At 40.6% G+C, this 14087-nt stretch overlaps 1 protein-coding gene across 7 annotated transcripts in view; it reads right to left on the reverse strand.

Annotated features, from left to right (window-relative positions):
• PRKG1 (protein kinase cGMP-dependent 1) overlaps positions 1-14087 on the reverse strand; it is a 924943-nt gene that overhangs the window by 788542 nt on the left and 122314 nt on the right. For all 7 annotated transcript variants that reach the window (XM_045024165.1, XM_045024169.1, XM_045024166.1 and 4 more), the window contains one exon: positions 6905-7071. In XM_045024165.1, the coding sequence (XP_044880100.1) occupies positions 6905-7071 (167 nt within the window). The remainder of the gene's footprint in view (positions 1-6904; positions 7072-14087) is intronic.

Genomic DNA, 14087 nt, shown 5'->3' on the forward strand with positions numbered 1-14087 from the left:
GGAATCAGACCATAAAACCTTTCAGACAGTCAAAGCAAAGCCCCTTTTAGTTCCCAACAAGACGGCAGCGCATGTTGGTGAGACTCCAGCACTATCAGGTGGAGATTAGCTATTCTCCAGGATGATTACTGGCATTAGCTGACATCCTGAACTGGGCACAGAAACCCAGCATTAGCGAGATGGGAGAAAGGACTCAAAACAGAGCTGCATGTTAATTGATTCAATCTCCCAGTTTCTACATCTGAAACTGATGGAAATCAAAGAGGCTACCAAAAAAGGACATCCAGCTACAGGCAGTCAAGAGAACAAGACTAACAGGGTGGCCAGAAGACAACAGTCTAGTACCAGTAGGAGCAGAACCATATTTTCAAATTAAAGATGAGCTGAGTGTTCAGGATGGAATATTTCAAGGACAGAGCTATTGTTCCTGCCTCATTACGTAAGGATGTCATGCAAAAAATGCATGTCTCAAGCTTGGGCATTGACAGCTGTCTTAAACAGCTTGAGGATGTGTTTACTGTCTGGGAATGAATACCCTTTTATCAAGGAGCGGTGCTCTGTATGACACATTCTGGTCATGTGATAACTGCCAACAGAGACTTATCACATGAGCTGCCTACCCAACCATGGGAACAGGTGGGAGCAGACTTATTTAACTTCAACAGAAAGCAGTACTTGATTACAGTGGACTAATATTCAAACTTCTGGGAAGTTCATGCTTTGCCTGATACAAGAAGAAAGTTGGCAATTGGCTAAATGAATGCCCTCTTCGAGAGATGTGGCATTCTGGACATGATATTCACTGTCAATGGAGCCCAGTTTGCCTCAGAAAAATTCAAGGAATTGGCACACAAATGCGAGTTTGACCACCACACTTCCTCCTCAGTATACCCACAGAATAGTAGTAAAGGTGGAATCAACTGTGAAAGCATCCAAGGGACTCTTACACAAGGCTGTTTCTTCTGGTCCAGAGCCCTTGTTAACATTTTTGGCACACAGGAATACCTCATTAAGAAGGTTCCAAAACAGTCCAGCACAGGCACTGATGGGGCAAAGGACCAAAACTCTTTGGCCAAGGGAGAGAGACCTGTTGCAGCCATAAGGATGAAGATAATGTCAAGAGATGGACAACAATCAGAGAAAAGGCACTAGAGTATGACAGGTCAGCCAAAGACCTACTAGCCCGGGAGACAGGAATTCCGGTGAGGTTGCAGCCATTAGAGACATACCAGAAGGAGTGGACTAAAAGAGTGCGAGAGGTGCAGAGGCACCAAGGTCATACTAGGCAGCTATGCAAGAGAGACAAGTGATCTGAAGGAACAGGAGGCACTTACAAGCCAGCAGATGACATGCAGAGAGAGCCTACAGAGATCGTCAAAGAGCCATCCAGAGGCCAACCCCACAGGGAGGAAAGATTCCCCAGAGATTGTTTGCTAGACTGGGATACAGAGCTAGGTCACCCCTGGTATGGTCATCTGTTGAGAACAAGCTATTTCAGACAATGTAACCAGCAGAGTCTGTGGTAAAAATAAGACTCTAATTTGGCTATGTGCTAGCAACCTCTGGACAAAGGGACCTGGGGTGGGGGTCTGGGCATCAATTATTTATTTTTTTAATATACATATTAAAATGTTTGTAAAATAGGGAAGATGTACCATGATCAGTGGGATTAGAGTCAAAAGGTCCATGTTTCCTGGAGGGACTGTTATTGACAGAACACCAGGAAAGCAGGGAATATAAGCAGTTGTTCTGGAAACAATGCAGACACATGGACAAACCGGTGCCCACAGTTGAATAAAGTTTCACTTAGTGAAGCTGAATGCAGGTTGTTTGCTAATCAAACAGGGAGAACAGTTTTTGCAGAATCATTAGCCCTGCCATCCATATATTTAGGTGGAGGGTGGCACGCAAGGGTGGGGAATGGACAAACTGACTCCCAGTGCACCAGCTAGCACAGATGGAAAAGTAATCTGATATTGATATATGGCAATAGCAGATTACTTCCCTGCTGGAGCTAGTGGAGAACCAAGGAGGGAATTGTGACTCAGTCATAATCCCTTCTCTGGGCTGTTCTTGGCAGGTAGAGCCACACAATCTAGGATAAGGAATTTATCAGATCTGGAATTACCTTCACGAAGTGTAGAAAACCCATAGTGGTCAAGCCAGAGTTTAGGAGCTTTATACTCTATCAAGATTCTCAGATCTACAGTGTTCACTCTGGAATTTCGCAAACATATATAGTTTTTTTTTAAATGTTCATGGAAAGGGAACTGAAGAAGAATTAGGAACTCAAACTATGGCACACAGGGACTTTAACTGTCAAAACTCCATTAGATTCAATGGAGCTAGCATGTTTCATAAACCTCACATGGATAAATTCAAATTGTTTTCAGTCTTAATCATGGAATCACTATTGTTCTTTCACAATAAATCAGATATCAAAGCAACATGTGGGCAATGTAAGGTTATCACAATGTCTATGAAATGGATAGTATAATGTGTGCAGAAGAAAGGGACAACAAAAGTGATGTGTTTTTCACTACACAGTGTTTAGACTGATAGAAAATTCAGATATCTAAGGAAACAGCACAGATGTCTAATTCAGACATTAAAAAAAAGTCTGCATCTGAATGTTGACCTAAAAGCTAGAAAGACACTGCATTAGCTGTTACCTAGTGCTGTACATGAATAACGTCCATTAACATGCATGGGAGTTACAGGCACAAGAGAATTCTGGGGGAATTCTGCTGCACTGCGTGCATGGAATTCACATCCCCTGCAGATTTCTTTGCCTCCCTGCAGAAAATAACAGGGAAGCAGCAAGAGCAGTCACGCACCCCTCCCCACCAGCGTGGGCACATCCTTTCCAGAGCCCAGAGCAGCCGGTGGAAAGGTAAATCACCACGGGGCTGAGGATGCCTATGGGCATAGTTTGGGAGGTATTCCCCCCATTGGTAACATGTGGGGGGCATGCAGGGTCACATGCCACTGCCTCCCTCCCCCATTTCTGCAAGTGAAGAGCAGCCCAGGTGAGGGGGAGTGCCCTTCCAGTTTGCTGACTCTGCAGCTGGAGGCCACCTCCTGTGTCCTTGTGCCAGTTGCCCTCCCCTTCTATGTGTGCTGGGTACCCTATGTGGCCACCATCCTGTTTTCCATACAACAGTGAGTGCCAGCAGTGGGGCAGGGATAGTGGGGAGAGGAAGAGGGATGGGGTGGGGGAGAGAAGGGAATAGAGGAGTGGGGGTAAATCAGAAACCCATCACGTGGTGTCCCCTCAATTGTGGCAGCAGCAGCAGCAACAGCTGGGGCTCCCCCATTAAGCAGGCCCCATTAAGAAGGCCACACCCCGACAAGCCCCACCCCTATGCACCTGGACCACCCCAACAAGCCCCCCACACACACTTGGGTCCCCATCTGACTGAGCCCCACTCCTGCAGCACCGAGATCCCCCTGCCAAGCCCCATCCCCCCCACAGCCAGACAACCCCCCCCTCCAAGCCCAACCATCTTCACCTAACCCCCCCTCCCCTGCAGAGTCCCATTGCCTCTGCACCTGGAAACCGCCCCCCCAACAAGCTCCTGTACATCCAAATCCCCCACTGAGTTGCCTGCACCCAGATTTCCCCACATCTGGATCCTCCACACTAAGCCCCTCCACACTTGGATCCTGCTGGGCTGAGCCTGCCTGCCCACACCTGGTGTGCCTGGCACAGGCCCGGTCTTGCACTGTGTCAGGGAAGGGTGCAGCCTCACCACCAAGTCCTTGTCCCGGGCACAGGATCTCCCTCCTCCGTGCAGCCAGTGGTCGGCATTCCCCACTGCCATGCTGAAGCCTCCACAGTTATTTGACAAATAAAATTTGCAGAGTTTTAAAATATTTTTGTGCAGAATTTTTGTTTTTTTGATGCAGAATTCCCTCAGGAGTGAAGAATAGAATCCATGAAAAGAATATTTTCAACTTGATTTGAGAAAATTGTGTTGATAGTAAACTAATGAAAGATTTCTCCAGTGAAATTTACACATTAAAACTAAAGCCTATAAACAGCAAACAAACAAAAACTTTAAAAAGATTAACAATTAAGATTAGGGCTTTGGAACTGTGCTCCGGCTCCGCTCCAGCTCCAGGCAAAAACCTGCAGCTCCACTGCTCTGGAGCTGCTCCGTGCTCCAGCTCTGGGCTCCACTCCAAAGCCCTGATTAAGATGCATATATACCTAGCCAAAGCAAGCAAATAAGCTTGTGTTTTGACCCACTGGATAAATCATCTTCCTTCTCCACTGTTTTTGTTGTCACTCACTGCATGATGTCTAAGCATAGACTGTGCACGTTTTGTCATTTTTTTTTTTGTTTAGAAAATGCTGTGGAGCTTTATAAATAAATATTAAATCAAGTTACAAGATCAGGCAAACAGACTTGTTGAGAGCCAAAAAGTCATGTCCTTGTACATAAAAGCTGCAGCAGAGACAAAGTTGACCTGAAAACCCCACAGCATGGAGGCTTCAGTGTCCTTAGCACTTTTGGTAGGTAAACGCAGCATTTATCATGGGCAGCCGTAATTAGAGATATTCTATAACTCTCGTGGAGTAACCTAAGCCCAGGTCTTCCAATGAAGAGTCAAATCCTCTTTAGTATTCCCCAACCAGATTCTAGTGGCAAAATGGCAGCCTGAGGAACCCTTTCTTCGCATTCGTGCCTGTACCTTGGCCCCAAAATTTCTCTCCAAGGCACACAACAGGGACCAACAGAGCCAACATTGGCTCTGTAGTTCTTTCCTCTCAGATTTGCCAAGGGATGATACTGCATAGAATGGCTGTTACCAGCCATGCCCCTTGCACATATTAGCAGTGTTGTGTTAGAACAGGTTTGGATTTTGAGCATTTTGGAAATCTTTTGTATTGAGAGATGGCATTGAACAATGCCTGCAAAAGCCTACGAACCTTAACTTACCACATTGCTAAAAAAAAAAACAACACACACACCCCACACACATTTGAAAACACGTGTTCTCTTTTAATGTGGTACGTTTTAAAGTTAAGTAAAAATGACTATTTCTGACATCTCATACAATCAAACTGTTTATTTTTAAAATTACTTACCTTTTCATATAAAATGTGAAAAACCTATCTAGCGAGCTGCTTTTTTACTCTCCCGTTTACTAATGCAGAGTGCAGAATATTGTTCTAATGCATAAAATACATAAATATCAAAAGCTGAAGAAATCAAATCTGTGCCTTGAGAAAGGAGTTAGCCTTAAAAGGATGGAAAAATGAAAGCTGTTTTAGGAAACTGCTGAAGAATTTTGCAACTGGAGAGCATTATTAAGAGTTTGGCAAGAAATTCTGTTTAAAAAGCATGGCTTACTGCCTTGAGTATCCTTTTGTTTAAATGATCTACGTCTAGGAAATGAATTCATAGATACATGTTTTCCAGTACATGGTTCAGAGACTTGAACCAGTATGGTATGTACAGTTCAAACTACATTCTTCTTCAATGTTTACCTGGTCTAACAGACTAACATAAGAGATGTTTCTGACAAGGAATAGGAAAATTATTGTATGCATGTATATTTATTTTGATATACCATAGTCCAGCTAGTACAGCCGCCTGTTTCGGACAGTGGCCAATGCCAGGGGCACCTGTCTCTGAAACCTCTGGTACTAGCCATGCTCAGAAACAGGATACTCTATTAGATCGGGGTTCTCAACCTTTTTCTTTCTGAGCCCCTCCTCTGCCCCCAACATGCTATAAAAATTCCACAGTCCACCTGTGCCACAACTGTTTTTCTGCATATTCAGTAGATTAAAAGCCAGAGCTGGCATTAGGAGGTACCAAGCAGGGCAATTGCCTGGGGCCCTCCAAAGTTAAGTTGCTCAGGCTTTGGCTTTCAACCCTGGGCCCCTGTGAGTCTAACGCTGGTACTGCTGTCTGGTTTATTTTGGCAGACCGTCTGAAACCTGCTTGCGGCCTTCTAGGTGCCCCAGACATCTGGTTGAGAACTGCTGCATTAGATGAACTCCTGGTCTGATCCAATATGGCAATTCCTGTGCTCCCATATAGACATGTTTTGGGGTTTTTTTCCAAAAAGTAATATCTTGAAAATGTCACACACTGTGTATGGAAAGTCTTAGAGCAACTCAGGAGTCCCAGGATATGCATCAATAGCCTGCTTTTCAGAGGGGCTGAGCACTGACAGCAAAGGGAGCTCAAAGGGCTCAGCACCTATAAAAATCAGATCACAAGATTCTTAGAAATACTGTGGCTGCCCAAGAGAAGAATATAAACTACCCCCCATACACACTATTTTGTTCCAAAGAGAAAATACAATCTTCTTGTTACTTTATTTGTATTCTCAGACATTATGATGAATCTATAGTTACTCTCCATTGTTACTCCTAAATAAGAATACTTTTCACTTGCATGGTGCTTTTAACATATGAGGCTCATAGTGTGCATTGCAAACATTAGTTAACTTAGCTTCACAGCACTCTAGGAGGTGACGAAGTAATATATTATCCCCATTTTACTGTCAGCTCTTCTGATCTCCAGTCTTGTGCCTTAACCACAAGACCACCCTTCTTTTATTATTCTCTGAACTTACATCAAGATTTACCGGCATAAACTCAAACTCAAAGAACTTTACACAGGTTCAGGTCAGTACTAGTGGATATCAATGTAGGGTCAGGGACTTCACTCACAATGAATTCTAGTACTAACATTTCAAAAACAAATAGTCCATACAATCAGTCAGTAATCATATCTAAGTAGTATTTCACCTCTTTTTCAAACACTTCCCCTGCAGATAAAAATAGATCTGTGCCAGGAAATACATTTTCAGTCTGAGTGCAGGCTGATAAGATGAAAAGGAATTATTTAAATGGTCAAAGTGTCAGGGTTACAAGCCATACCTTCCATGACATACACCAGTGAACCCACATCTCCTTCTTTGATGATGCAACTGTCTTTGCCATATTCCACTGGATACATACAATCCACAATCTCCTGGATCTGAGATAGTTCTAGATTCTTCATGAAGTCATTGTCAAGGATTGCCTCCTTTATTAGATCCTTGGACCTATGGCAAGAAAGGCAAGATTTATCCATTTGTCTGACAATTTAGTTCATTAACAGTATGTGAAGTTTAGCACATTCACACAGTGCCCTGGTGCGCTGATGGATGTATTTGCTTGTAAAGATTCCAATACTTTCCCAAAAAATCTGAAAGCAAAGTCCATCTGTGAAGAAATGAAAAATACAAAGGGGTATGTGTGCATGTGTTTGTTAACTTGTGAATGCTTATCATAAATAGAACATTAGAAATGCCAAGTTTTGAAGAGACGTAGCGTTAAATGGTTATAATTGTCATCTCTAAGCTACAGGTTTCAAGTTTATACTGATGTCATGAGAATAATGTAACTACTCTAGTATTTATTCTCAATGTACACAAAACAACAAAAGAGAAATTTAAGATTTTGTGACTTGTAGTTTATTATGTTTGTATAATGACAAAAAAATAGAAAATACAAAAAGTTGCAATAATGTACATGTTGGGCATTCCTTCTGTAGTATTAAGGATATTCCAAAAGTTCATTAAATACAACATAGAAAACATTATTACAGAAATAAAAAAAATTTTGATTATACAATAGCGGTGTCTTCAAGGAATTATTTTATTAGCATGTGCAAAAAAAATATACAATTGTTTGAGTTTTTAGCATGCAATTTCTTTAGAAGTAGAAGTCAGAGGTCCTCAGCTTAAGTAGCAACTTTTGAAAGTGTTAGCAGGAAAGCAGTTTATTGTCAACATATATAATATAAAAAGATATAAATTGTTAACCAGATATTTTAACATCCTTAGTCTTATAATATTCTGGACTGTATAGCCGAATGTACAGTTTAACCTGTTTTTTCAGAAGTACTTCAATATCTCTGCCTCTGCAGAAGATATATTTTCTATGACCAACAGAATTGTTTCTAAATATTTTACAAAAGTTTTTACTGAGGTATCATCAACTCCTACTACATGAAGGATCATCTCCTAGCTTGTGACCTGAGGTGTAACTGTTAAATAGTACACTATTATTCATGCTCAACATATTTCCCCCCAGATTGTCTATCAAGTCCATCTTAAGCCATCTGTTAGTAGAGAGAGTAATAAGATCACTACATAATTTTTTTTTTAAAAAGCTTCTTAAAGGATTTTGTACAAATGAATAGCTGAGGATGGTAGGTGTGTACAAACTAGGGCTTAAAAGGGATAATTTAAATAAGGATCATTTGGAAGCAATATCTTTGTCATTAACCCATCTCTGTTTGATACCTTTGTCTTTAGCATTTGTGGGATCACAGACATATACACTTTCACTCCACATGTTGGCTCTGTATAAACATTTGATTTAGAGTGAAAATGATTTACTTTTTAGAGAGCAGACACTAACAAAACAAAACTGCTACTACATTTATAACAAGCTGGGATTTTAAAAGAGGGAGTATTAATGTTCAGAAACCAACAGGACTCCACTGGCCATCACATACAGTCCCCAGCTCAAACCCCTCCAACGCATCATCAGGGATCTACAACCCATCCTGGACAATGATCCCACACTTTCACAGGCTTTGGGTGGCAGGCCAGTCCTCACCCACAGACAACCTGCCAACCTGAAGCATATTCTCACCAGTAACTGCACACCGTTCCATAGTAACTCTAGCTCAGGAACCAATCCATGCAACAAACCTCGATGCCAACTCTGCCCACATATCTACACCAGCGACACCATCACAGGACCTAACCAGATCAGCCACACCATCACTGGTTCATTCACCTGCACATCCACCAATGTAACATACGCCATCATATGCCAGCAATGCCCCTCTGCTATGTACATCGGCCAATCTGGACAGTCTCTAAGGAAAAGGATAAATGGACACAAATCAGATATTAGGAATGGCAATATACAAAAACCTGTAGGAGAACACTTCAACCTCCCTGGCCACACAATAGCAGATCTTAAGGTGGCCATCCTACAGCAAAAAAACTTCAGGACCAGACTTCAGAGAGAAACTGCTGAGCTTCAGTTCATCTGCAAATTTGACACCATCAGCTCAGGCTTAAACAAAGACTGTGAATGGCTTGCCAACTACAGAACCAGTTTCTCCTCCCTTGGTTTTCACACCTCTACTGCTAGAACAGGGCCTCATCCTCCCTGATTGAACTAACCTCGTCATCTCTAGCTTGCTTCTTGCTTGCATATATATACCTGCCCCTGGAAATTTCCACTACTTGCATCCGAAGAAGTGGGTATTCACCCACAAAAGCTCATGCTGCAAAACGTCTGTTAGTCTATAAGGTGCCACAGGATTCTTTGCTGCTTTTACAGATCCAGACTAACACGGCTACCCCTCTGATAATGTTCACTAAGTCAATCACCGTCTAGCATTAAGAAGAGTTGTTTTCTCCAAAACCAGTTCCTTATACTATATTACAAATATGCCAGGTCCATGGGGTTAGGAGTGTCCTTCCATGGATGCATATGTGGCAGAATAGTGGACCAAATGGTCTATTGGCCTGTTCCAGGATGACAAAGCCTGTAGGAATTTGAATGTTAGAAATTCACTTCAATGCCTATCTACAATAAAGAAGATGTAAAAGGTATCTTATTGTATTGAAGAACTTTGACTTGATTAATTTGATTAGTGACTCCCTGGGTCTACTTCTGATTTCATTTACACCAGATGATTACTTGATTTAAATGAAGTCTCATGATTTTCCCCAGTGTAACTGACATCAAAATCAGGCCCCTCATCTAAAAGGCTCAGATGGTTCATGCTCTGGGTAGTCAGTTTACTTATATGGTACACCTCCAGATAGTCTGTCACTACTATATTCGGCGTTCAGACAGAAGGGCATATTTTAATCCTACTCATTACTGGGCAGATCTTCTGTCAATGTAAATTGTCATTGTTCTACTGAAGTCAATGGAGCAATGACAATTGAAACAAGGCAAATGATCTGCCCTTCTCAGTTAAATTCATTCTAATGCTGAGGACCCTCACAAAACTGTATGCGTCACTTAAGCTCCACAAAAAGTGGAAGCAAGATATGCGGGGAACATGCAAGAATCACACACCCTTGGCATGATGCCAATCTTAGCTTCTCAGCAGCTGTCTGCACACCAATGTGCTGGTGGTAGCTACAGGTGGATGATTCACTGCCACCCAGCTCCTCCCATCCTCCCTATTCATGAGGTGGATGCTTGGTCCTAAAGCAGAAGTGTTGCTTCCACCTTTATCTCCTGCACATTTCCTCAGTGTCGAGTCCAACTACTAAGAGTAGGTGTGGGCTGGATCTGGGAGAAGGAGTTTTAAGTGGTAGGTAGGACCGTGTGTAGAGTCTGTGCACTGGGGTGAAGTTTACTATATAAAAATATAATCTAGCAATATAAAACAAAATATATTCCAAGACAACCACGTTTTCTTCAACAGGAGCCCAAGTTGTGGCTCTAGAAGCTTAAAACAAAAATGAAATATAGAAAATAAGTAGTTAAACTACACTGCTTTTGTTGCATTATAGAAATTCTTTCAAAATAAGTCTTGTGGATATTACTCCATATAGCATGTGTGTTGCAAGTGTATTGGGAAAACACAGCTCAACCTTATTTTAGGCACAGAATTTATTCTTTAGTGTCAAATATGGCTTTCAGTCATCTATTTCATTGAAATACTCTAAACAAAATGCTTTACATCAAACACAAACAGCACTGACCTAATTGATGTGTGTAGAGCACACTAGCCTTTTCAGTATGACTTAGAAAAACAACTAGACTAACTTTGTTGAAAACTTTTTACTTTCATGATATCAAATGAAAGTTAAAATTTCATCATTATGATTACTAGGGCAAGCAAATAAAAACAACCCAAACCACACCTATTATTTTATTGCTCTTGTTAATGGTAATGAAAGACTATGGAAATTTACAAGGATGAAGAAATGATGGATATTTAGCTTCCTCCTTCGTGGGCTCCTCTGTGCTACTGAAAGACTGAGCCTTTGTCATGTCTCAGAAGTGCAGTTTTAATACTGTGGTTTGTCTAAGTAGTGCGTTCTTGGTGTTTCCTACCCCTTAAAAAAAGAGCATTCATTATTAACAAGTATAACAGAAGTATACTAACAAGAGTGCTAACAAGTATAACAGAAGCTTCCATGTTAATCATATCAACTAACATTACATTTACAGACATTTATTTCAGTTTTAATTGTCAAAACAAGACTCTCCTTGATGATAAAATAAGGTCCAATTCTTTCAAATAGAGTGTTCATAATAAATAAGAATAAGAATATCCATCAAGTGACTGTAGGGAATTCAGACACAATGTTGGAGCCAAATCTGATCAGTTAGGGAGGCAACAGAAAAATTATTTAAATTATTGCAGAGACTATGAAAAGTAGGGAAAAAAAACTCTCAGGGGCTCCAGAAGGGGTCTCAGAAAGTCTGGGTGATAAAGCAGGAGTGGCAAAAGGAGCAGAAAAACCATTAGGAATTATCTTTTGGGGAACAGCAAGTATGACATAAGCAAACTACAGGAATTGGTAACATTTTCACACAGACTTCCTATCACCATGTAAGAAAATCTCAGACATAGTATGTTTATAGCATATGAAGGTCCTACTAAAACAGCATATGAAGAAGGATCGCAGAAATTAAGGATGAAGATGATCCACTAAGTCACGGAGACATTTCCCTGCCAGTACAGGACACTCTCATGAGACAAATGATATGCTAATACTGATATTACTTCATCTTAGGCAAAAGTGAACAATCAAAAATCAATGTCTCCACAGACTATCATGGATAATATTGATTTTAATCACATTTACCCATCAACATATCATAAAAATAGTCATTTTTAGAAGTAGTTAGCCTGAGTCAGATATTTTTAGTAGAAGCCAGCAACCATAGTGATGAGCATCATTTCAATGTCTGTAAACAGTCTTCCTCTTCATAAAGGCAAACCACATATGAATAAACTAATCCCCCAGCGCTTATCCTGGTAAGCTTATGCCAGTGTTCACATCCTATCACCAACTTAAAAAAATAGCTTGAGCAATGTGAATTCCTTTAATCAATGATTTTTTACACCCATCGTATAAAATAATGTTCAGCTTGAGCTAATCCAGAATTAAGTGCAAATATGTGGTCATGATTACAGTAAGATTTATTCTGTTGTTCCAAGGGGTGGATATTTGTCAGCCTGGTAATATAAAGAATTACTCATGCAAGTCCAGTACCATTCCTAGATACTTAACTTTTCTAGCTTGTCTAATAAATACAGTTTTTATACACTAAAATTAATTTTGGAAGTATTTCAGATAAAAATGTATTTTATATAGAACATTTATCTAAGCATATGAATAATTCATACACAGCATAATAAACTCATATTTCTATCACCCATTATTCCTTAATTTTTAGTTTTATAAAATTGCATCAATCCCTGAACAAAAGAATGAGTCTAAACTTTTTGATAGAGAAGGATAAACAGCCCCAAAGTATGTTCTTTTCAATCAAGAGTAAGTGGTTTAATAATGGACAGTTACTGCATTCTCTTTTTATGTTTGAAGGAGACTCACTATTTCATTTGTATTTTCTGATTTGCTATCCCAATGGAGGCCGTCTGTAAGTAAAATAAACCTATAATATTTTTAATGGAGCAGGCTATCTCCAGTTGACCCCATTTGAAGAAGAGTGCCCTTTCATGAATATTTATTTAGTACGGAGTTTAATGGTTTCTAATACTGAGGGACACTCAGAGTAGAAAGAAGCACTTATTCATTTTCTTATTTCTCTCTAAAGGAAGATACAAGAAGAGATAGGAACCCTGGCAATAAGCAGTCGTTGTGTTCTGAGGAAGTTCATGATATAATGGAGAAACTATCAGGAATAAAAAGGGAAAATAATGGCACTCAACAACTCCATGGGTTTCATCTTTTCCAAGTCAATTTGAATAACCACCAAGATAATCAATAAGGCAGTAGGACAGCTAATTATACTGGGATTCATAGGGTTTGAGAGAGCATCTTAAGAAACATTTAAATAATTGTACTATATAAAGGCCCAGATCTTTAGCTGTGGCCTCCTCTCAAGAGAATATTCAATAGTGACTGTAAACCACCTATGGAGTTACCAATCCTGAGCTGCTGTGTGACAGTCCTGTACTCCAGGGTATGTTAGAGTATCTCTAACCAGTGTTGCTGCCAAAAGCTCCAAGGAGTCAATATGGCAGTTGAAGACTGCCAGGACACACAGAAAATGCAGCTACACCCACTACATCAGCAAGTGGGAGACTTGGCTCAGAAGCCACTATACTAGGTATATGCCAGCAGAGGCTCTCTACACTGGGATGATCCACCTATGCCAGGTGTAGAGCTGCTTTTTGGATGTGGCAGAATTTGGCCCAATGAACTAACAAGCTGTTGATAACACCTGCATAAATGTGAGACCTTTCACTAAAAGTGAAAGATTTGCTATGGTGGGCAATTCAAAACAGCATGAAGCACTATACAACCTTAGATTACAAGAGAAGTTAATGCTACAGTAATTAGTAATGTACAGAGTAATGCACCAAAACCTCAAGACTGGGGGTTAATCCGTCAATAATTCACAGTTTAGAGAAACCAGAATTAATGTTAAGAATATGATCCCAGTCACTTGAAACACTGGGCCAAAAGCAGGCAATTAGCTGTCTGCTAGAACAACAATTTCAGTCCCATACAATAAATAAGAGAACAAAGTTTAATTAACATCTCAAAAGGACTTCTTTCAATGTCAGACCATCACTCAAAGAGGGAGGAAAGAGCAAATGCAAATGTGGATGGAAAGACTCAGGTCCTGCATAACATCAGGAAAATTTGTACTGGTATAGCTGCACCCATCCAGAGCCCTAATGCAGATGTGCTCCATTTGCAAAAACTGGAACATGCTTAATGGAATTTACTCTGTACCTTCTTGTGAGGATTGCACCAGTGCACTGGTGCAAATTTCCCTAATTTAGACAGGCTGTCATTTGTGTGGTTTGTACCTTGAAAAGGGACAT

This window comes from Mauremys mutica, chromosome 7 (genome assembly GCF_020497125.1).
Source record: "Mauremys mutica isolate MM-2020 ecotype Southern chromosome 7, ASM2049712v1, whole genome shotgun sequence".
Lineage (NCBI taxonomy): Eukaryota > Metazoa > Chordata > Testudines > Geoemydidae > Mauremys > Mauremys mutica.